The 22,206-nt window shown below is 40.7% G+C and overlaps 1 protein-coding gene and 1 non-coding gene across 2 annotated transcripts in view; both read right to left on the bottom strand.

Annotated features, from left to right (window-relative positions):
- Positions 1-490: 490 nt before the first annotated feature.
- Positions 491-22,206, bottom strand: part of HMGA2 (high mobility group AT-hook 2) — a 123,335-nt gene continuing 101,619 nt past the window's right edge. The window contains exons 5-6 of the mRNA XM_058673212.1: positions 13,883-13,915; positions 491-1,509 (exon numbers count right to left, since the gene is read on the bottom strand). Of these exons, the coding sequence (XP_058529195.1) occupies positions 1,465-1,509; positions 13,883-13,915 (78 nt within the window). The 3' untranslated portion in view covers positions 491-1,464. The remainder of the gene's footprint in view (positions 1,510-13,882; positions 13,916-22,206) is intronic.
- LOC118757672 (U6 spliceosomal RNA) lies at positions 17,894-18,000 on the bottom strand. The gene has a single exon (XR_004995327.1). It is a non-coding gene; the product is annotated as a U6 spliceosomal RNA (small nuclear RNA).

Raw genomic sequence — 22,206 nt, 5'->3', positions numbered from 1 at the left:
AAAATTTTAATTTAAAAAAAAAAAACACAGGAAAATACATAGCCATGCTGAAACACAGTAAGGAGACCGCTTCTTCGTTAACTGTCACAGAGTGTACAAAAAGCTGCAGACGGCGAGTCACCTGCCCAGTAAGTTATTTCTTTTCTTGCATTGCTTGTGTATAGCAGCATGTAATAAGTACTCGACTGTAAATTCATTGTAACATTCAGAGGTAGTATTGAGTAGTGAGGACATATTGCATCTCTGGCTAAAAGTGCAGTTTGAATGAAGGGATGGCGAACGGAAGCCAACAATAAAGCACCTCGGTGAACCATCTTATGTCAAAACGTATTACTTGCAGTAATACTGAAGCTTAATTTGAGGTAAGTGGTATTTAGGTCTTTCATGGAAACTGATAACGCAATGAGAAGAGAATGACTTGCTTTTTTTTTTTTCTTTTCCATTTTTTTGTTCTTTTTTGCTTTTTTAAATGGCCGTCTAACAATAGCAAAAGCAATTTAGATTTCGCGCGCTCCTCTCACCTCATCGTTCAGGTGAATTTATCATGCATTAATTCTGTTGTACCTTTCCATCAAGTTACAAAGAGGATAATTTTACTCGTCTAGGTTCCTTAAATGCTCTGAGGCCAACAAGGGTTATTTATCGCTAAATGCCATTTGGCTCTGTAGGAAGCAGATTTCCTGAAAGCGAAGTGTTGTCCTGGCCACGGGTGCTAAGAGTAATTTATTCCTCCTGCTGATCCATGTGGTAGCCATAAATACGGGAGTTGGCAACATGTGTTTGCTTACTTCCTTTTTTGAAAAAAAATGAGCATAACCTTTATTGGTCTGTTAGCTGAGTGAAAGGATACATCAGCATTTCGTCTCATTTAGAAATTAAAAAAAAGTTTAAAAAAATCATCAAGTAAATGTCTACAAGATTATACGAAAAAGAGAGTAGAATCTAGCCCTTATCTTTGGCGTTCTAAACGGGATTCACTACAGAGAGCGGGTGGGGTGGGCTGGGATGGAGGCGTGCCCGGTGTCACACACCGAGCCCAAGGTCACGAGAGGGACTCACTTCTTGCTTGTGTGCAGTGCACTGTCTGACAACCCAATTCAGAGCCTTCCTCACCCGCCCACTCTTGCTTATGGGATCAACAACCTATTAGTAAGTTAAGGAAAAAAAAAAAAAAGAAAACAGTAATTAAAAGTTGCATTGTTAAACTGTGTCCCCTGTGTTTACAGCAGTTTTTCACTAAACCTGGGACTGTGAAGGGATTACAAAGAAGGTGATTAATATAGTCCTTTTGAAGGTTACGTGACTTCTCCCTGCCCCGCCCCCGCCCCGCGCCCGCCCCCCCCGCCCCGCCCCAGAGGAAAGTGGAAAGACCATGGCAAAATAGAGAGTAAGTGGTCACTGCAGGGTCTTCTCCCTTCGAAAGATCCAACTGCTGCTGAGGTAGAAATCCAACGGCGGCGCCCCCTAGTCTTCTTCGGCGGACTCTTGTGAGGACGTCTCTTCAGTCTCCTGCAAAACACAAAGGGCTTAAGCCTCCGTTCCCAGGGGAGCCTGTGTTAGGCTGCCTTCAGAAGAGGAAGCAGGCCATCGGGCAGCGCCCCCTCCCTGGGCTGCTTACACCGCTGTCGTTGAGGAATCAAGGTGTTGTTTTTTCCCAGAGCGCTCATGAGCCACTGTTGACTTAGCGCTTGCCGGCATGGCGGCTGGTCAGCAAATTCAATTGTCGGCAGCCCAGGGAATGTCAGACCTATGTCAGCTAGTATGTCACCAGTTCGGGTTAAAAAAAAAAATAAAGTAACCGATAAAATTTTCCGGACAGTAGTCTGCCTATCACTCCAAAAAAAAAAACAAAACCGGCACACGAGCAAGACAAATACAGTTAGAGGTGGAGATGGGTTGGGGGGGGGGGGGCTCTTCTCTTGACGTCCAGGGAAATCCAGCCGCCAGACACTTATGATGGCAAAAGCTGATTTAATTATGTGCAGTGCTTACTGGATGCTTTTAGTCTGCTCGCACTCCTATTTTACCGACGAGAAAACCAAGGCACGGACATGCAAGGTGTGGGAAGTCTCCGGGCTGGGCCGGGATGTGTGCCCAACCCCAGGGGTGCCAGACTCCTGGTGTGTCTGCCACACTCCATGCAGGGGCGGCCGGGAACAGGCACTGCTGAGAATGCCTTCAGAGCAAGCTTTCTGTCCAATCTACCTCCTGGTTCTTGTATTTGTTAAAGCCCATTTTGAGACAGTGACCCAAGTTTGGCATAAGTGCTCCATCGTTTCACTAAATCCACATTGGCCAAACATTTAATGGTGGGCCAGCCAAGCAGAGAAAATCGAATATATATGCTTTTGCAGGGTCTCCTCTTCGTATAAACCTCGCTCCTCCTTTTCTTTTCCCTTTTCTGATTCCTTAGGGCTCTGGAATTTGTTGGGGTTTCTGCAAGGCGGCTTGAACCGCGGAGTTCTTTCTCTTTGCTTATTTAACAAATGTGCAGTACCTTTCAGGACATGGGTGGTAACGCGGAGACAATAAACATTTCTGATAAAAGCGTCGTTAGGGAGAGGATGATTTTTATCAAATGCCACACGTTGTCTCCTAAAATGGCACGTGAAAAAGGTCTGGTGGAGCAGGTAAACATTTACTCCTGCAGCAAACTAAACCCCTTCAAGAACGGCCAGCGTACAACAGCTTCTAACGCTCTTCATACGTTAATAGATTTGATTTTCCACATGGCTTCGTTTTGTCTGGGTGGCTAACTGACACAATTTATACCTCCCTCCCTTCCCCGGGTCACTACAGAACACCATTCAGTAAAGCATGCCTCAAAGCTTGTCTGCATTATATAACCAAACTTCCATTCATTAGTGTTTGAAACACTTCAGCTGTGAAGGGGCTCCTAAACGCTACCATGTGTGACGCCCTGGCGTAAAAGCAGCAAACGGGAGGGGAAAAAGCCCACGGTAACAGGCACTCACACACTCACAGGCACAGTGGACACACACACACGCACACTCCTCCAGCCCTTAAGAATGGGCACTCACAGGAGTGGTGACTGCATGCGCCCTAACACACACGCAATATTCCAGTCCACAGGAAAGGTGGCCTCACTCACTCACTTCCCCAGACTCTATCCTGGGCTTTAACCACAGGCCACTGTTCCTGCAAACCCTTTGCAAAAGGTTTCCAACATTCTCTTTCCTCCAAAGTCTGAGAGAGCTGTAAATCCTGGGAATAAACACACATACAAATGAATGGATTACAGCTTAAAAAATATAACCAGAGCGGCATCAAGCCATGAGATTTCACACCGGTTTTGTTTAGTCTGCTTTGGGTTTTTGCGGGAAATGTGGAACGTATGAATCTAACTCCCCTCTACCCCGTCCGCCCCCTCCCCTAACTACAGGCCTCACATACTTAAGCAGCAGGTCTACACCTCTTGACTAGGCAACAGGTCATGACCTTGAGATTCTCTGTGGAGTCCTGGTCACAAAGAGGGGTGTGGCATGATCAAAGCCATGGACAGGAGAAAGAAGAGCGGAGACGGAGCAACCGCCCTATGACATTGTCTCGTAGCTTAATATTTAAATTTCAGAAAGTCACTAAGCTGTTTGGTGGATACACTCTTCATCCATTTCCCCCATGACTCCCTTCTCATTATGAAATGAGGTGCGGACTGGCGGCATAGCTACTCTGAAACACAACACAGTGTAAAAGTCGGAAGGTATGTTTTATTCTTTTTTCTCATGGTCAACAAATTAACAGAACTCAGTCAAGCTGAGAAACCGCCTGGATCTCGTTGTGATCTTCCTATATTATCTGGAAACCAAGGTATTTCCAAATCCGGAAGGAAATAGAATTCTCAGGCCATGAACTTACAAAGACCTTACGTTAGATGGAATGTGATCAGCTTTTCAAAACATTCTCACAAATGCTGCTTGATCCGAGCCTCTGACATTCCTAATGCCCAAACTGCTTGGACACAACTCAGCTGAAGATGATGCTGCCTCGTTTGGTTTTCTTAGTTAACAGTAAAGAAGCGCGCCCGCGTAAACACACACACACACACACACACACACACACACACACACACACACACACACACGGTTGCTTGATTTATTTATCTTTTGCTGACCTTGAAATTCTTCCACTGTAACCATCAGGTACTACTGGGAATATAACTAGGTTGTCAGAAGTGAGAGTCTCACCCCGTTAAACTCTCAGTGGCAGTACAGCTCTCCCACTCTCAGGCCAAGGGTTCTCTCAAACATGGAATTAGGAGAGCTCTCCTTGGCATAACCCCACTGGCTACCCTGCAAAGGTAGGCACGGCTGCCAAGTGGATGACGCTGGCTGGCTGGGTGGCACTTCCCACCTCTACAAGACCTCACGTCTCACCTCTCCAGAGACTTGGCCTTCTGCTACATGTGTGGATGCTATGCCACAAATGTGTGTGCAATTAACAGAAGAAAAATCCTCCCTGTCAGGATTGAAGACAAAGTCGGAAAACCCATGGCGAGATACACTGGGTCATGGTGCATCTCAATCTGGATTTAGAATTCACACAGGGGCTCTTCTGTGGTGCTAAGACATAGATGATGGGGGAATAAAGAGCTGGCTCCAGTGTTCCCCCTATGGAGAAATAGCTGGGAGGGACCCCTGGGCCTCAGTCCTCTTCAGTGGCTTAGAAGACACAGACATGAATTGTAGACAATAGCTCACATCAAAAGATGATTTTTTTTAAAGCTGCATAGTGTTGCCGCATAGCAAAGGATCCTTGAGCTTGCTGAGCTCCTGACAAGCAGCCTTAAAGTAACAAGGATATTAAAGCACTCTAGGCTGGAGTTTCACACTTCTTATTAGGGGCAGGCTGAGGGTGTAGGGAGGAAGGTGGCATAGCGTCTTCCTGCTCGAGAAGGCTTACCTGTTGGAGTGGGCTCCAGGAATGTTATGATAACAGAACTTTTCAGAGTGGAAGTGCACAGTGACACTTTTATGAGCACTAATCACTAAAATCTCTAAATACTGAACAGCTCCCAGCCATTCATGCGGCTACTTTACAAAGACAACAGGGCTGCTCCATACCAGGGTGAAATGGGAGGATTTTTTTGGGGGGTGGGTGGGTGGCAGGAGGCAGAAAACTAATGGGAGAGGGAAAGGGACTGGGTAAAGCTGGAGAAATGTTCATATAAAACTATTGGAAAATTATATTCATTTTACTTTAGTTTTTCTTTTGTTCATGACCAAAAAACCTGTTAAGGACTTTCATTCCTTTAGCCAGATTTAAAAAAAAAAAAAAAAAAAAAAAAAAACCCAACACTAAAATCCAGACATGTACTTTTCATTTGGCTCAGAATGATGTATATGATATTAGGTACACTTTGACTTAGAGTTTAAAAGGAAGAAGAAGACAGCCTAATGTCTAACCTTAACTCTTGATGCTTGATGGAATGTTCAAATGTCTTGAGTTTAATCACAGGTCATACCACATAGGCACATGTGAGGGTATGGGCTGGTAGGAAGTTCCAAACGCAAGGCTGCAAGCTGAGGCTCTGGGTTTAATTTTCAGATGCAGACTAAACAGCAGGTTTGCAGTGGGAGAGAGGTTGGTGAGTTCTAAATGGAACCAGCAAATGAAAATGCTCTCTCTGTAAGCACATTGGTGGTCGCACCACTGTGACACCCCTCTTAGTGTGTAGGATGGTGTGCAAATTCACAGAAGCCCAGGTGGCTTTAGTAAATGCTTCTGTTTCTCTCTGACTGCAAAGACTTCTGCAATCCTTTATGCTATCATACTGCAAAGTAGAAATAGGTACAATTGTAATTTAGGCTGTCTTGCTAATGAAATTACTAATGCTGGGTAATCTGGAAAGGATAGTTTCAGCCAAATAACAGTCATGCTGTCGTATCATTAAATCCAACTCCTTGCAGACTCATGATGACATATTCATGAAGATCCTGAGTTGGTCCTGTCAGAGCTGAAATAAAGGGCTTTCTTCCTCTTCCGCAGCAATGACCAGGAACCCATTTTTCAAGTTCCATCTGCAGCTAAGCGACCCACAAGACCACAAAACCAAGTTTTTCTATTTCTGTCAGAGATTTTAATTTAAAATGGACGGGGGCTGTTTAGCTTTATGGGAAGTCATTATTTCCTCCATCTAGGAAAACTCTGCAGCAGATTATAGAAAACGTTTTAAGTGGAACATACGTAAACCATATAATCTGGCAAGTGCAAGGGATTTTTAGTGTAAATGCAAGGAGGAAAATGTGTTTTTCAAAAGAAGTCTTGAGAACTTGGGATTACATTTGTACCTGATCTTTTATCTATCTATCCATCCATCCATACATCGATATGTATGTATGTATATGTATGTGTGTATCTATGTGTGTGTGTAAAGAGAGATATATATTACAAGCATCAGGCTTACTGTGCATCCATTATCATCAACTCAAATATTGGTGTATGTTTAATATAAAGGAAGTTCATCTGGGATGCCACTCCCCACAAATGCCATTGATGAGTTGAGTAACATGTGTCTTAGTCCCCCTGAGTCACATCAATAATGGGAAAACCATGTAACTACACTATAGATTTGTGTAAGAGAAAAAATGTGACAACCACATGGGAAAACTTCTTTAAAAATTGAGTAAGACTATTGTGTGGAACTGCGATTGGTAATTTCAGTTACTCCTTCTGTGTTTATTTATTTACCTACAATTCAATGGTAGATTCTTAAGAAAAGAGCTGTGATGAAATAATGTCCCCAAAAGAAAGTAACACAGGATGCTTTAGATTTCCAGAATGGGGGCCCGGCATGATAGCGCAGCAGTTAAAAGTTCTTGCCTTGAACGCCCCAGGATACCATATGGGCGTCGATTCTAGTCCTGGCAGCCCCACTTCCCATCCAGCTCCCTGCTTGTGGCCTGGGAAAGCAGTCAAAGATGGCCCAAAGCCTTTGGACTCTGCACCCACACTGGAGACCAGGAAGAGGTTCCTGGCTCCTGGCTTTGGATCAGCGCAGCACCAGCCGTTGCGGTCACTTGGGGAGTGAATCATCAGTTGGAAGATCTTCCTCTCTGTCTCTCCTTCTCTATGTATATCTGACTTTGTAATGAAAATAAATAGATCTTTAAAAAAAAGATTCCCAGGACACATTCCGGTTTGTCTAGGCTGTACCCTCTGAGAAATCTCTCACTGAAGTTACTGAGACAGAGACAACGCTGCTTCCTGGGACATAATGCATTTCTTGTTCTTGGGACCCAGGGCTTTACTGATTGATTTTAAAGTTTTGCAATGGAAGTCACATTTTCCACAAAGGGAGATCTTTTATGTTTAAACTAATTGCAAGTTTCAGGCATCACGATTTCTGATGACCAATGGTTTTGTTGATTTCCCATGTCAGTTCCAGTTCTTAATGGAGGTGCGTCATGTTACAAAATAGCTGAAGACACAGCAGCAGATTATTTGCACGAAGGAAGCATTCAGAAGAGGAAAATCTATGTCAGTATTTTCATGCTGTTGAAGATTGCTCTTATTTTTATGCAATATGATTTAAAAATATGATTAACCTAAAGATTGCTTACTGGCTAGATTCCTGATGTGCTTGCATTTAGCACAGACCAGGTGAAACTTACCCCCTTTGTTTCCTCACTGTATAATGCTTTATTTAGCTGAAATATGTTGTGTAAAAAATCAGAATGAATCTGGATTTTAATCTATTCCACCAACTTTCTTTACTATCCTGAGTAAGGATTTTAAAATAAGAATATAAAAATAGTGATAATAATGATAAGTCAACAAATAATTACTTCTTGGACATTTAAATGTCCACTGAACCTTTCTTTAAGTGGAAGATGTGTCTTCGAGAGTTTACTTCAAAAGACAAAGTTTTAAAGCTGATTATTATTTGTTCCGTGTTAGCTTGAGTTAGTAAGTTTGGATAGTAAGAATAAAGTTCATGTTGGATAAATAATTGGTTTTTATCTAGCTCACACAAAAATGTAGAGAAGCATTGCATTGTACCGTAGTTATAGGAAAACTAGGCACGTATTCCCATTTTATTTTTTCCCCACATAGTTAAAAATAGTCAGACTTAAAAAAAGTCCAATAGCAAATCTGTCAAGTCAATAACACTATATTTTGCCTTTTGGAGTTTTGTAAGTTGACCCAAATTGAGAGATGTTCTTTACTTCTGCTAGAAGTTATGTCATCTCTGTGAGGCATTCCTTGCCAAGAAAAAGCTGACTTCATCTTGCCAATATTCCTTTATTACAGCTGTTGGCTAAGCTAATTACTTCATCTGTTTACAGTTAATAATCATTTTGATATGTTTCCTTAGCCCTCCAATTTCCCTGTGCTGTTACATCCTTGAGCTACTTTACAAAGGGTTAAACATTGGCTTCTATTTTGCTCCCCTCCTTTTCCCTTGACCTTTGCAATGTCAGAGGTCAGAGGTTAAATCAAAAAGTATTTCCTATACAACAAAACAGTTGCCACTCAGGGCCGTCTTTGATAGGATCCTTCATGTTTTGCCAGTTGGTACCAAACATTTACTGGCCCACAAAATGTTTTACCAGCTTGAAAGAACATAAGTAGGAAAATAAATAAATCAGTGTTCTTCATGACTTAGCTAGTATAAATCACTATGCTCCCTGAGCAAGCAGACAAATGACTGTTTGCAAGTCTGATTTATTAGGAACTATTTACTGCATTGGCCAAGGTACCATGTGAAGGATGAGTGTTAGAGTGAGAATGCGCTCTCCTCTTGCCTTCCATCTTCCTCCTTTGTATGCCTCGACTAAAAGCCCCCAGGAAAAAAAAAATGCCTTCTTGGAGAGTAAGATGCTGACTGCAATTCATCAACTGGCTTGTCCCAAAATGAAATCTCTCATTTTGCTCCAAACAATGTTTAGGTTGTCTGAAATATAAACATCCTTAAAACTGCCCTTGAAGTCTCTGTAAAAACATTCAACATTTTTTTTGAAAGGGGGGGAAAAATCCCATGATAACCAAGGCTGACTGAGATTTCTCTGCCCCGCTGCACACCACTCACAGGATATTCCTTGCAGGTAAAAGGTCTACTTTGAAATAGAAAGCTTTGTCTGCTCTCGTTTAGAAACTGAAATCTTTCCAATTTTCTCTTTGGGAAACTAAAAAGTAGCAGGTTTATACCTGTCTTAATTGCTCAAAGTAGGACCTGCCAGGGCTATGCAACAATGAGCAGAGAAGACTGAGATGGCATTTTACAAACGTGTTTTCCTTTTGGGCAAAGCTGAAGTCAGTAAAACCATCTGAATTGTATATAAGATACAAGGAGTCCCTACTAATCTCAATTGGAAGTCTTAGAAAGGGAAACATCGAGAAACAGTGAGATAGTCGATCAACCCGCAAACGTTTTTGAGAGGTCTCAGATGGGCAGAGATTTGTTGTTATCAAAATAGAAATCCGAGGAACAAAGCTCCTTGTATCAAGAATAATAACCTTTATGATGTTTCTTTTATTCAAAGAAAAACCGGCCTCTATTTGCTAGTAATGCTAAAATATTCCTAGACATCTGGGGATTTAAGTATTTCTAATTATTTTAAAAACTAGGTAATTTCAATTTATTACTAATGATGTCTAGTTTGTTGGGTTTCTATTTATAGCTCTTTAAAATACTTTACACAGAAATGAGGTAGAATTCTTTAGTAAACTTTGTTTTCAATGGATTTGTAATTTTAAAAAGATAATGTGAATATTGCAGATTTTCCACTTTGGATTTTTAAGAGACTATTACCTTTTCCACTAGAAATAGGGGACACCTTTGAGGTTTGAGGTTTGCATGTAGACTTTCCGAACACAAAGCCCCACAGTAGGGCTTCCCTTAAATGTGTATTCCTTTTTAGACAGGCATTGTAAGCATAAGCGCAAATGCATTGAAATGTTGAAGTTTGTTGTGACTCTAGATTTGTATCCTCAGAATGAACTTCATTGCTTTGAATCCCTGCTTTAAGCGGTGGCATTTAAACTTTTTTCCCCCAGTTGTAAATTTTAAGTGGAGAGTGTGTGTGCTTCATATACTGCTTCACTCCCCCAGATGCTCACAACAGTTGGCGCTGGCTCAGGCGGAAGTCCAGAGACTGGAACTCAACTCAGGTTACCCATTGGGTAGCAGGGACCCAACTATTTGAGTTGCTACATGCTGTTTCCCAGCATTTCATCAGCAGATAAGTGGATCAGAAGTTGAGGTGGGACTCAGCCAAAGCACCCCAAGTGGTACTCTGACTGCTGGAGCTAAGTACCTATCACAACAGTGGTATTCTTAAAGTTCTGAAGAAGTTTCAAAGGTGACGGAATGAGGATACCCTACCATAGAGTCTTTATAATCCTATATACTTGTGAAATATGTACAGGGAAGATGATTCTCACTGCTTTGGTCCTAATGACAATAAAGCCTCCTCTAGTTAACAAAATTCATAATTAAAAATATGTAATGAAAACACTTGAGAGAAAAAGGAGTTTGTCATGAATTAAAAGCCCAGAATTTTTCAGAATTCACATTTCTGGAGATGGAAAACATAGCAGCCAAAAATAAGTCAGAGTGTGACAGCACTCTTCTGGAATTGAGGTGCTGTTATCCTGTTGTCCTCCATGGATAAACAGTACAAAGAGAGATGAATCAGTTCAGGGCTGGGGCCAGAACAACAAAGTCAGGTCTCATTACAGACCCTGGAAATCTTTCCTTTTAGTACAAAAAAATTGATTTGTGCTAAAATCTTCACCACCTCAAATCAGTATCTGAATGTAACCCCTCAAAGTGCTACTGGTAAAGAGAGAATATGAGCCTGAATTAATCCAGATTGCCGCATGAAAAAGTCATTTGGGAGTGTATTTTGAAAGAAACAGATGGAAAGGAAAAACGTCTTCTGAAAGCAATGTAAAATTTATATCATCCTCCATGAACTTCCATGTGTCCCCATGTTAACATAATATATAATGTGTACTTGGACAATATAAATTAGGTAGTCCAGGGAGCTTATGTTCTTTTTTCTGGTCCACACTTGAACTCCTCTCCCTTGGCTAGACAGGGCCTAGACAACAACCAGATTGACCAGTAACAGTTCACTTGGTCCACTGTGGCTACTTAGAGATTCCTGATTTTCTCAGAAAAAAATTATATTTATATCTTAATTCCAACTTTACAATTGGTTCCAGACACATGAATGATCTCTTCCTATAGTGTGTTAGTTCTTGCCTCTTCCACTTTTGCTTATAATGCTCATCTAAACTAGTATGCTTTATTTCCTTGAGTGATCTCCATTTTCTCTTCTCCAACTAAATAACAGAAACAAAAGCAGAAAAATATTCCACTCTTCAGGGAATCCCACATGACAATGCACTCACTCATCTGTATCCCATGTTTATCCTGTGTGTATGGACATTCTGTGATGACCTGCTCAAGAAATGTGTAAGCATTTTCCTTGGTGTTGTTATTGTATATCATCATCCCCACCTGGACATTAGAATCACTTATGAGTTTATATAAAAAATAATAATACTGGCACTTGAGTTTTTGCCCAAAAGACAAAATTGTTGAATAGTAGGGACAGTTGGCATGTGGTTAACTTGCTCTCCAATAGGGGAAAAAAAGCCCTGATTTGTAGTTATTGGTCACTTTTCATAGTGTAAATACTTGCACTATAGTGGATTTCAGGCTACCTAGCTTGACCTCGATGAATGTAGCATTTGAAAGAGATGATCTAAAAAGAGTTCTTAGGGCTGGCTCCAACACAGCGCTAAATAAGGCACAGGCACTGCATCCACATGAACACCATCTTTAGGTTATTCTGATACACAGCCAGGGTTAAGAACCTCTGAATTAGACTGCACATTTCTCAGATGCAAAAACTGTCTTGTCTTATGCATCTTTTCCTACCACTAAGGGCAAAGACCGAATCAATGTTGGTAACAAACCTATCAGGCCATCAGCTCATGGTGCACTGGCAAACACTGAGATATCTTTTGACTCAAATACACAGAATATTCCTATCAAATCACCTTTCCTTGATTTGCTTACTAGTAAGGATGACAGGCTAAACATAGCTTTGGATCTTCTATTAAAATATTAAGTTTCTCATAATTTGTTTAGTACTGTTTACGAACAATTTATATCTTTTAAACTCTTGTTTTATTTGAAAAGCACAGTAACACAGAAATGGAAGAACAGGGGAAAAGCTGGTTCACTCATTAAACAGCCTTGCAGGAACCTTTGGGCTGGGTCAGGCCAGAGTCAGGAATTCCTCCTGTGATCCTCATTGGATGGCAGGGGTCCAATCATCGCACCATTTTCTGCTGCTTTCCTAGGCTCATTAGTAGGGTTCTGGATTGCAAGTGAAACAGCTGGGACTAGAATCAGGGCTTTGATATGGGATGCTGGTGATGTTGCATCACATCGCTGGTCCCAAACATGAGCATCTGGGGTGCTCCTTTACAACTCTTGGCTTTTAGGTGTGGTAACGAGAGTGAAAGTTATTTTTACCCTGGTAACTTTCCTTTTATTCCACTTACATTACGTGTGCAACTAGCCAAGTACATACTCTTTGTACTCTTAAGTGTGTTTAGAAGCTTCAGTTCTCTTCCAAGCAGCATTGTAAAAGAACAGTAGCATTTAAGCTTCCCAGATTGTGCCATGAACATCTTTCAAGGTCTCTGGCAAAAGACTCTATGGATACTTCAAATTACGTAAAAGTGATTTATAGGGGACTTGGTAGTTCATGGCAATGTTCAGTAACTTCTTTTTTCAGGCTCTGTGTAATAGGAACTAAACCTCCTGAGTGTCTAGTTAAATTCAAATGGGAGGAGAATTGCAGGGCATTCCTGCAACGTTTTAAAGATTCTTTGCCATTATTTTTAAGTTACTCTTCAGCTTTGTTTTCTTCAAGGTATGCTTTCTCAATAAGGATGACTTTTATGTTTCTGTATGTATCAGGACAAGGAATTCAGGCATATGAGATTGGAAAAGCAAAGTTGGTTCCTAATCTTGATGTTACGAAAGGTTTCAGAGACTGTGGCTTGATCATAGGCTTCAAAACTAGGATTACATAATTTCCCAGGGCTGCCATTGCTGCGCAGCGTTTAAGCCGCCCTTAGTTATACCCGAATCTTGTATCAGAGCGATGGTTCAAGTCCCAGCTATTCTGCTTCCAGCCTAGCTTCCTTCCAATGCTTCTAGAATGGCTGCAGATGACACACATCCTGAGGCCCCTGCCACCCACGTGGGAGATGAGGATGCAGTTCGTGGGAGCTTCCAGGCTTTGAACTGGCCCAGCATTGGCTGTCACAGACATTTGGGAAATGACTCAATAGACAGAAGACTGCAAGTCTGATCTAGCTTCTCTCTCCCCCATTTCCTCTGTCTTTCTCACCCTGCCTTTTAAATAAATAAATAAGTAAATAAATCTTTAAAAATTTCCCAATTTCTCAATCTCCTTTGGCAGTTTTGGGATCATTCATATATCATAGAATAATTCATTGAACATACATTTTGCAACTAACAAATCCTGAATCAAGTGAAAAAAAATACAGACAGATGGAAAATAAAATCAAAATCTAATTTTTAAAAATCCTTCAATAACATGGTAGGAGTTAATACTTGCTTTTCTTTTGAGGACATTTAATTAAATAGATTTATTTTCAAGTTTATATATGGTTTATATACTGAATACCTTTTTTTGATGATTTTATTTCTGACTTTGACAGATATAGAAACTTTTCAAACTACTGCAGTGCTAACCAAATCAAAATTAGAAAAACACCAGTCAATGGCTTAATATGGGATTTCTCTCAAGATAATGTCACTCTAGTTTTTATATTAATTGGGAGGAGAGAAGACATGGTCATTTCTTACCTGAGCAGGCTTCTTCTGAACAACTTGCTGTGGCTGAGGAAGAAAGAGAGAAGGCGATATTACACTCTAAAAACAAGGGTATGAAACTTGCCTGCTAAGCAAAGAAGCAAGTGTAAAGTCTAAGTAGGTTAGCCAAATCTAGAGAATGTTACTCAAAATCTGTTAAGGTTATCTCAGTTAAAACAAATCCCAGTTAGACTCTGACATACATCCCAAATTATACCAAAGGAAACGATTTGATTCTCTTTGTTTTCAGTCTGTCTACACTTTAAGAATGAAGAGTCTAATCTACTAATTTAGTTGTTACAAAAGCATTACTGAGATTTCATTTACAAATCTTTTAATTCTCTCATTTAGCATATGACTGGCTAATCATTTATAAAAATATATATAATCCAAAAATATTTTAATATATTCAGAGAGTTGTGCAGCCATCATCACAATTCAACTTTAGAACATCGTAATCTTCCCTATACCCCAACTTGCAATCATTTGCCATTTCCTTCTGCTGTCCCCAGTCAAGGTCCCTTCCCTGGTACCTAACTGACCAATGGTTCACTTTCTGTCTCTGTAATTTGCCTATTCTGGGCATTTCATGTGAATGCAGTCATGTAATATATAGTCTCTTGTATTTGGCTTCTTTCACTGACAGCGTATTTTAGAGTCATCTAGGTTGTAAAATCAGTAATGCAACTCTTTTTTTTTTACATAAAACAATATTCCACGTGTGGCTATACCACATTGCATTTATCCATGCACCAGTTTAAGGATGTTTGGGTTGTTTCTACTTTTTTTGCTATTGTGAATTCTTATGAATAAGGCTACTAGGCACATTCACATACAAGTTTGTGTAAGGGAATGTTTTAACTTCTCTTGGATATCCACCTAGGGGTGAAATAACTGATTGATATATTAACTATGTTTCACTTATATGCCAGTTTTTAAAAGTAGCTGTCTTATTTTACAGTTCCACTAGTGAGGTGTGAGATTTCAAGATTCTCCACATATATGCCAATGTTTGTTTTTATATGTGTTTTTTTATTATGGACATCCCAATGTATATGAAGTTGAATATCCAACTTGAATATTCAATCCAATTTGGGTATCACCTCATGACCAATGATGTTGAGTATATTTCCATGTGCTTACAGGCCATTTGTTTAAACTTCCATAGGTAAATCTTTGTCAATTTAAAATATTGAGACTTTTCTGTCAAGAATTTATTTTAAAAATCAGAGCTACAGAGAGGGGGAGACAAAGAGATCTTCCATCTGCTCATTTCCCAGATGGCTACAACAGCCAGGACTGCGTTAGATTGAAGTCAGGATCCTAGACTGGGTCTCCGGCGTGGGTAGCACTGGCCTAAACTCTTGGGCCATCTTCTGCTGCTTTTCCCAGATCACTAGCAGGGAGGTGCATCAAAAGTGGCGCAACTGAGACAGGAATTGGACCCATACAGGATTCTGCTGTCACATTCGGCGGCTTTACTTGCTATGCCACGTGCTGGCCCCAAGTTTTCCTCCCACTAGTGAATTATAAGGGCTCTTTTCATGCTTTGGACCCTAGTTCCTTATTAAATATACACTTACAAATATTTTTTCCTACTTTGTGGGTTTGCTCATGTCACTGAAATTTGCAGATACACCTGAACCACTTGGCTGTGGCCAGTGACATGTTTTCCTGGTAACAATTATAAGAAACAAAATTGATGATCCTCTTTTCCGTGATCCAAATAAGAGAAGTTAGGGCAGACTCTATGTATCATGAGCTCTTATCCATTTTCTTTTTCTCAGAATTACTATATTTTGATACTGTCTTACATCGCCTCCAAGTTTAAGATGTTATACAAAATTCATTGGAGGGGGCCCGGCAGCGTGGCCTAGCGGCTAAAGTCCTCGCCTTGAACGCCCCGGGATCTCATATGGGCGCCGGTTCTAATCCCGGCAGCTCCACTTCCCATCCAGCTCCCTGCTTGTGGCCTGGGAAAGCAGTCGAGGACGGCCCAATGCATTGGGACACTGCACCCAAGTGGGAGACCCAGAAGAGGTTCCAGGTTCCCAGCTTCGGATCGGCGCGCGCCGGCCCGTTGCGGCTCACTTGGGGAGTGAATCATCGTATGGAAGATCTTCCTCTCTGTCTCTCCTCCTCTGTGTATATCTGGCTGTAATAAAATGAATAAATCTTTAAAAAAATCATTGGAGGCGTTTTTAGATAAACAGGACAACAAGAAAATAAATAGCAAGGTAATTTAAAAAAGAATTTCTGAACTTGAGCTGTGGTTATGCAACAAGGTGGAGGAATCCACCATGGTGGGAGGGTTTGGGGAGGGGTGGGGAGAACCCAAGTACCTATGAAACTGTGTCACATAATACAATGTAATTAATGAATTAAAAACAATAAGTAATTAAAAAAAAAAAAGAATTTCTTGCTTCTGACTTTAAATCACAGTAGAGATGACATCATCACAGAAGCCCAGCTTTGAGTTATTTTCTCCAGGTGGAAGTGAACCAAGGACGCTTAGGACTGCTTGCCTCATAAGACTCAAAATCGTGTGCTAGGACAGGATCTGTTTCAAATGGGGTCACTTGCAAGAACAGAATACTGTTCTTCCACCGTTTTTTTCCCCTGCCGCTTACACCTGTACACATGTTTACTCCCAAACTGTTCAAATCCACACACATTCTTGCAGGCTGACTGGCTCCTCCTGCTCAGAAATCCCCCTCCTTTCTTGGCGGAGGATCCTGCATTCATGAGACTCCTGCACACTGCGGCTCAATGAAATCCTCTGAAAGGGCTGCCAGCTCACCCAATTTTCCATGAATTAGGTCCTGACACTTCAATGAGGGAGAAGACAATGCCTGAAACTCTGCCAGCCCTGGCTCCCGGCCTAGTTCGTGTCACCGAACTTCTACCAGCCACCCTTAGACACAGCACTTCATACTTTTCAGACCACCAAACAAACAGACCCTTGAATACTTTCAATGCTGCTTGCGGTTATGGCTGCCAAGATGTTTTCCCAGCCTCTGGCACCCACTGGCTCCAGACTGTGCAGAGAAAGTTTTGTGCTGTTGTTATTTTGTTTTGTTTTTATTTTATGAATGGCTTTGGGAGAAAATGCAGACTGAAGAATAATACTACAGCCATTCACAAAAAAAAAAAAGAAAGAAAAAAAGGAAAGGAAATAGACTTTTGTCTGGAAAGCATTCTAGACACCAGACTGCAAGTCTCTTATCTTCCAGGAGGCATCTCCTCACTTAGCATTTTACTTGGAAACCAGTTGCTCCTCAGAGTTTTGGCTTGAGGAACACAGTTGGCCACTGTGTTTTTGTAAGGAAAACGGGAAGATATCAACTGCGCATCCTTATCTTTAGTGCGGTTAACATCACATGTTCACACACCTTAACACAAGACTCGTGTGCTGCACATGCGTTTCGTTTCTGGAAGTCAAAATCCTTTAGATTTTTAACATCTGCCCCTTTGTGATGGGGAGGCCCCACGTCTTGTTCTTTTCATTTTTCTCACAGGGAAACTAAAGTAAAGGGAATTTAGATAATCTCTCCGAGATCATTTTCTAAAACTAAAACAACCCAAGTCCACTAATTCTCTTAATCCTCCTTTTAATGCTCTGGGGAAACTCATTCTCTTCCTTAAAAGAAAGAAAGAAAAAAAAAAAAGGTCAAATCCAGACCAAGGAGGAGAAACTGCACTTCCTGGCCTCAGTCCCCACCTCCAGCATCACTTTCCCTGAGAGTTCCCAGCTGCCCCGCAGGGCCCAGGTTGGACTCTCCTCCCGCTTTGATGACAAGTGAATCTTCAGAGTATGGAGCTGGGCCGTCAAGGTCCAGGGGCCTCGGCTGGACCGTCCTCTTCCTTATCAGTTTTGGGGAATGCAAGTGAGCCCCTTTCAAAAGTGTGGCTTTCAAGAACCATTCCAGTAGACAGACAGCAAAGTTTTTTAGGTTGCTTTAGACCATTTTGATGAATTTCAGTCTGTGCACATGATCAGTTTATACATATTATGTATTCGGCACACTGTGCAAAGCTCTCCTTGCGTAGGGGCCATGCTAATCTTCTCTGTATCATTCCAATTTTAGTATATGTTCTGCCCATGCGAGCACTGTGCGAAACTCTCAATACACTGAGATTTGAGTTTTATGTTAAGAGGCTGCTGCCTGCCTTTCATGAGATGGTGGAATAAACTCCCTTGTTTATAGCTCTCTGACACTGTACAACCTTAGTATTCCAGGAACCAGTGTCATGGCATCACGGAGAAAGCCATCATTTGCAAGGCCAGCATTGAATATGGGCAGTAGTTTGTGTCATAGCTGCTCCACTTTTCAATTCAGCTCCCTGCTAATGATCAGGAAAAAGCAGCAGACGAAGTCCAATTTTGTGTGCACCTACTATCTATGCTGGAGACCCAGATGATGCTCCTGGGTACTGGTGCAAGCCAGTGAGGACAGAACCAGCAGAAAAACAGTCTCTCTCTCTCTCTCTCTCTCTCTATATATATATATGTATATATATATATATATATATATATATACGCGCACACACATATGACTCAATATATATAAATTGTGACTCAAATAAATAAATATATCTCAAAAAAGAAGAACATCATTATTTCAGAGTTTCAAAATCTGTATTTGTTTCACTTTAAAAAATGCAGTTTATGTTCCAGAGATTTTTAGCCCTATTTTGCATGTGGAGGAAGAGCATTTCATAACACTCACCCAAGGCAATTTGCACTATTATGTTGATTCACATGAAATTGCATTTTGTAGGTTAAAACCAGTCAAATACCAGTAGTTTTTCAAGGTAACATGTTTCTAATCCAACCATAGTTGTGTGTGTGTGTGTGTGTGTGTGATTTGCCTTGAGGCTTTGTTATTCAACAGGTTTGTGTGCCATCTATACACACAACCCCTTCATTCCATGTCTCTGCTTTCTACTCTCCAGCCTGTGTGTTGACCCTTCCACTTACTTTGCCAGAGCCTAGAAGACTCAGTGGTGAAAAACAGGATTTGCCTAGATCAGGTGTCAAATCCACACTTATGGCTTATGCTGTACCTCTTTGTCCAAAGTACTCTAGCTGGCTTTCTGACCATCGGGCTAACTTCTCATACATGCTCCAAGTTCATTTGAACTATATCTTTTCAGAGAAATTAATGTTGGAGTAAATTGCTTGTAATAATTCTCTATGGCTAGAAAGAGAAACTCTTGAGTTAAAACTCTGACTCCTAATTAAATTTAGAATGAATGGTTATAATCGCCAATACAGGGAACTTTGGTACAAGATAGTCTAAATACAGTGTGGTCAAAACATACTTGATTGACCTCTGGAATGTATTTTGGTAAGCTTGAAACTGGAAAAATTAGTTTCAGGTCAAATGTAGTAAAAGAATATGATGATGAGACTAGCTTTGGCTATATAAAAATGATATTCCTATTCATCCTCTTCTTGGGTTAGCAGTTTTCTTATTTTAGAAGCTTCCTCAGTTGAGATTAACCTTGTCCTCTAATCATGATAGGCCTTGGTGAGGGGACAAATTATCCACCATGAGCAATTCAGTCACAATTTTCTTTAAACTTAGAAAAACTTGGGTTGGGTAATAGCTTCCACTCTGGTCCCATGTGCACCTACACACAGCTGTACAACGGGCGAACACAAAGAGCCACAGATACTTACAACTTCACAGTAACATCTGGCCTTTATAGTGCAAAAGAGATTTTACAGTTTTCCGTACAAAGAAGTGATTAATCCATGAGGAGTTTTGGTCAAATCTTTGGAATTTCTGCTTGGGATTGGGGAGTGGAGAAGTGTCCTTTATTTTCTGTACTATGTGGCTTTACTTTTAGAGTTTTATCCAAATGACAAATGTAAGTATCCTTTCAAAAGCACTTATTGGATTATTAGAGCAAAATGCGCTCATGACTGCAGGCCTCCTTTCATCGGGGGATGAAGACAGTCACAGTCTCATTAGTGTTGATCATCAGCTTGTGTGTGCATGCGCTCTTCCAGGGAGCTCTCTGAGAGCAGCCTGGGAGCCGATGTTGGGGAGGTTTTGTTTTCCTGCTAGTGTCTTGCAGACACCTTTGGGATAGAGGGGAAAGACCACTGGGAAATCTTTAGAAATCGTATTATCCTGATGCACTTCTAAATCATTCCATCTGCAGTTTGATCTAATGAAGTTATTCATTAGCTTATGAAACATGAGCTGATATTTAATGGACTGGTGGCTAGATGTACAAATTTAGAACTATTTTAAGGAGCCCAGAGTCTGATGAGGGAAACAAATGAGAAAGTAGACACCAGAGAACAATGTGCACTTAAAAATGTATTCATTTTGAAAGGCAGAGTTCCAGAGAGAGGAGGAGAGCTAGAGAGAGAATTTTTCATCCACTGGTTCATTCCTTAAATGACTGCAATGACCAGGGTTGGGCCAGGCTGAAACCACAAGCCAGGATCTTCTTTCAGGTCTCCGCGTGGGTGCAGGGGCCCAGCACTTGAGCCATCCTCTGCTGCATTCCCAGACCCTTACTCGGGAGATGGATAGTTAGTTGAATGGCTGGGACTTGAACTCCATCCATTAGGGATGTCAGAGTCACAGGCAAAGGCTTAGGCTATGTCACACTGATGGCCCCTCCAGTATATTCTTAAGTATAGAAAGGTACGGTCATCAAATATAGGGAGGAATAATTAAAGGAAAGCAGAAAGAGATGACCACAGTCAACCCTGCATTCCTGGGTTCCGCATCCACGAATTCAATCAGCCATAGACCACAAATATGCCCCAAAAAAACCTGTGCCCGTGTTGAACATGGACAGACTTGTTTTTCTTATTAGCAACCCCTCACCAATAAAATGTAACAATTATATAAGTAGTCTGGAGATGATTTCAACAATATGAGAGGATGTGCATAATCACATGCAAACACTATGCCTTTTTATAGAAATGCCTTGAGCAACCAAGGATCTGGGTATCTGCAGGGGTTCCTGGAACCCAGACCCTTTTGACACTCATGAACATGAACAATTGTACTTTCCCTGTTATATGGAAAATAAGAAAGCAGAGCAAGTTCATTAAAAAAATATAAGAAATTTGAAGATGATATTCTTACAAATACCACTTCCACACATTGAAATACAGATTAAGAAAGAAAATTTCTTTTCATTCACCTTGGAAAGTTAAAGTGATGGACATCAGGCTAAGCTATGCTACAGTATCTCCACGTGTCAGAGAGGGAGCAGCGCAGGGCATTTTTATTTCACAGAGGAGCATATGCTCAGAACGCAAAGCAGGCAGGCATGAAGTCACACTTAGGCGGGGGAAGAAATACATGGTCTAAAAGTCAGCTTCAAGACTCAACTTTTATGATTCTCTAAGATTTAAGAGAGAAAAAACTCACCCTCAGGCCAAAGCATGTGAATGAAAATTGCAAGATGGATGTCATCTCATAGAAAAAGAATCAATTGTTTCAGTTCCATTTGCTTATCCCACAGGATTCTAAGAAATGCTGTATTTATGTATTTTAAGGGTTTCGATTATTTACTCTGTACATATTTATTTTTCTGTGTATATAACCATTTACAATGCTAGGTCCCTTTGCATGCATACATGCTCACCAGAGCCAAAGGAATATGCCTAAATATTTGAAACACCATGCTGCTGGGTTTTAGGAAATCAAACACATATGCATAGATGCTGTAGCCTCAGTTAAAACTTCAACTAATGTTGCATTTGACCAGACAGGACCATTAATACTCAAATCAGGGGAAAAAGAGTTATCCAGGAATAATGGAAGTGAAATTGGATGCTACGTATGAAATACACAATAATTAATTTCCAAGTTTTTTCTTATTTTAATTTTGCTGGTGAAACACTTGTGCAACATTTTAAGATACAAATCTTCCCAACAGTCAGAAGCTGGCTACATTAAGCTGCACATAGACTTAAACCATATATACACAATTTTGTATTCAACATATATTTCCTTATGTGCTTATAATAGAAAAGTGCAGTTTCGAGGTGCCAGTTACTTTTTTTAAGAGGTTTTGAGTCAATACTCATAACACTTCTTTGGTTCTAAGAACATTTGTTCAGGTCTTAGACTAAAACATTTGAAAATGGTTTCACAAAATGAGTTTTGTTCAGAAGCCATTATAGTAAAACATGGAAACTGGATTTAAAGAGCTGAATCGTGTTTTTAGGCATTTCCTTGCCTTAAGGAAATAGCCAGTAAATTTATTTGTAATCTCTGACGTTCTCAAGGACTACAAAGAGATAGTTTATGAGTTGAGAGTTCTGTGATACTTAACTG

This window comes from Ochotona princeps, chromosome 15 (assembly GCF_030435755.1).
Source record: "Ochotona princeps isolate mOchPri1 chromosome 15, mOchPri1.hap1, whole genome shotgun sequence".
In the NCBI taxonomy this organism is placed as follows: domain Eukaryota; kingdom Metazoa; phylum Chordata; class Mammalia; order Lagomorpha; family Ochotonidae; genus Ochotona; species Ochotona princeps.
This window is presented reverse-complemented; position numbering and strand designations above follow the sequence as displayed.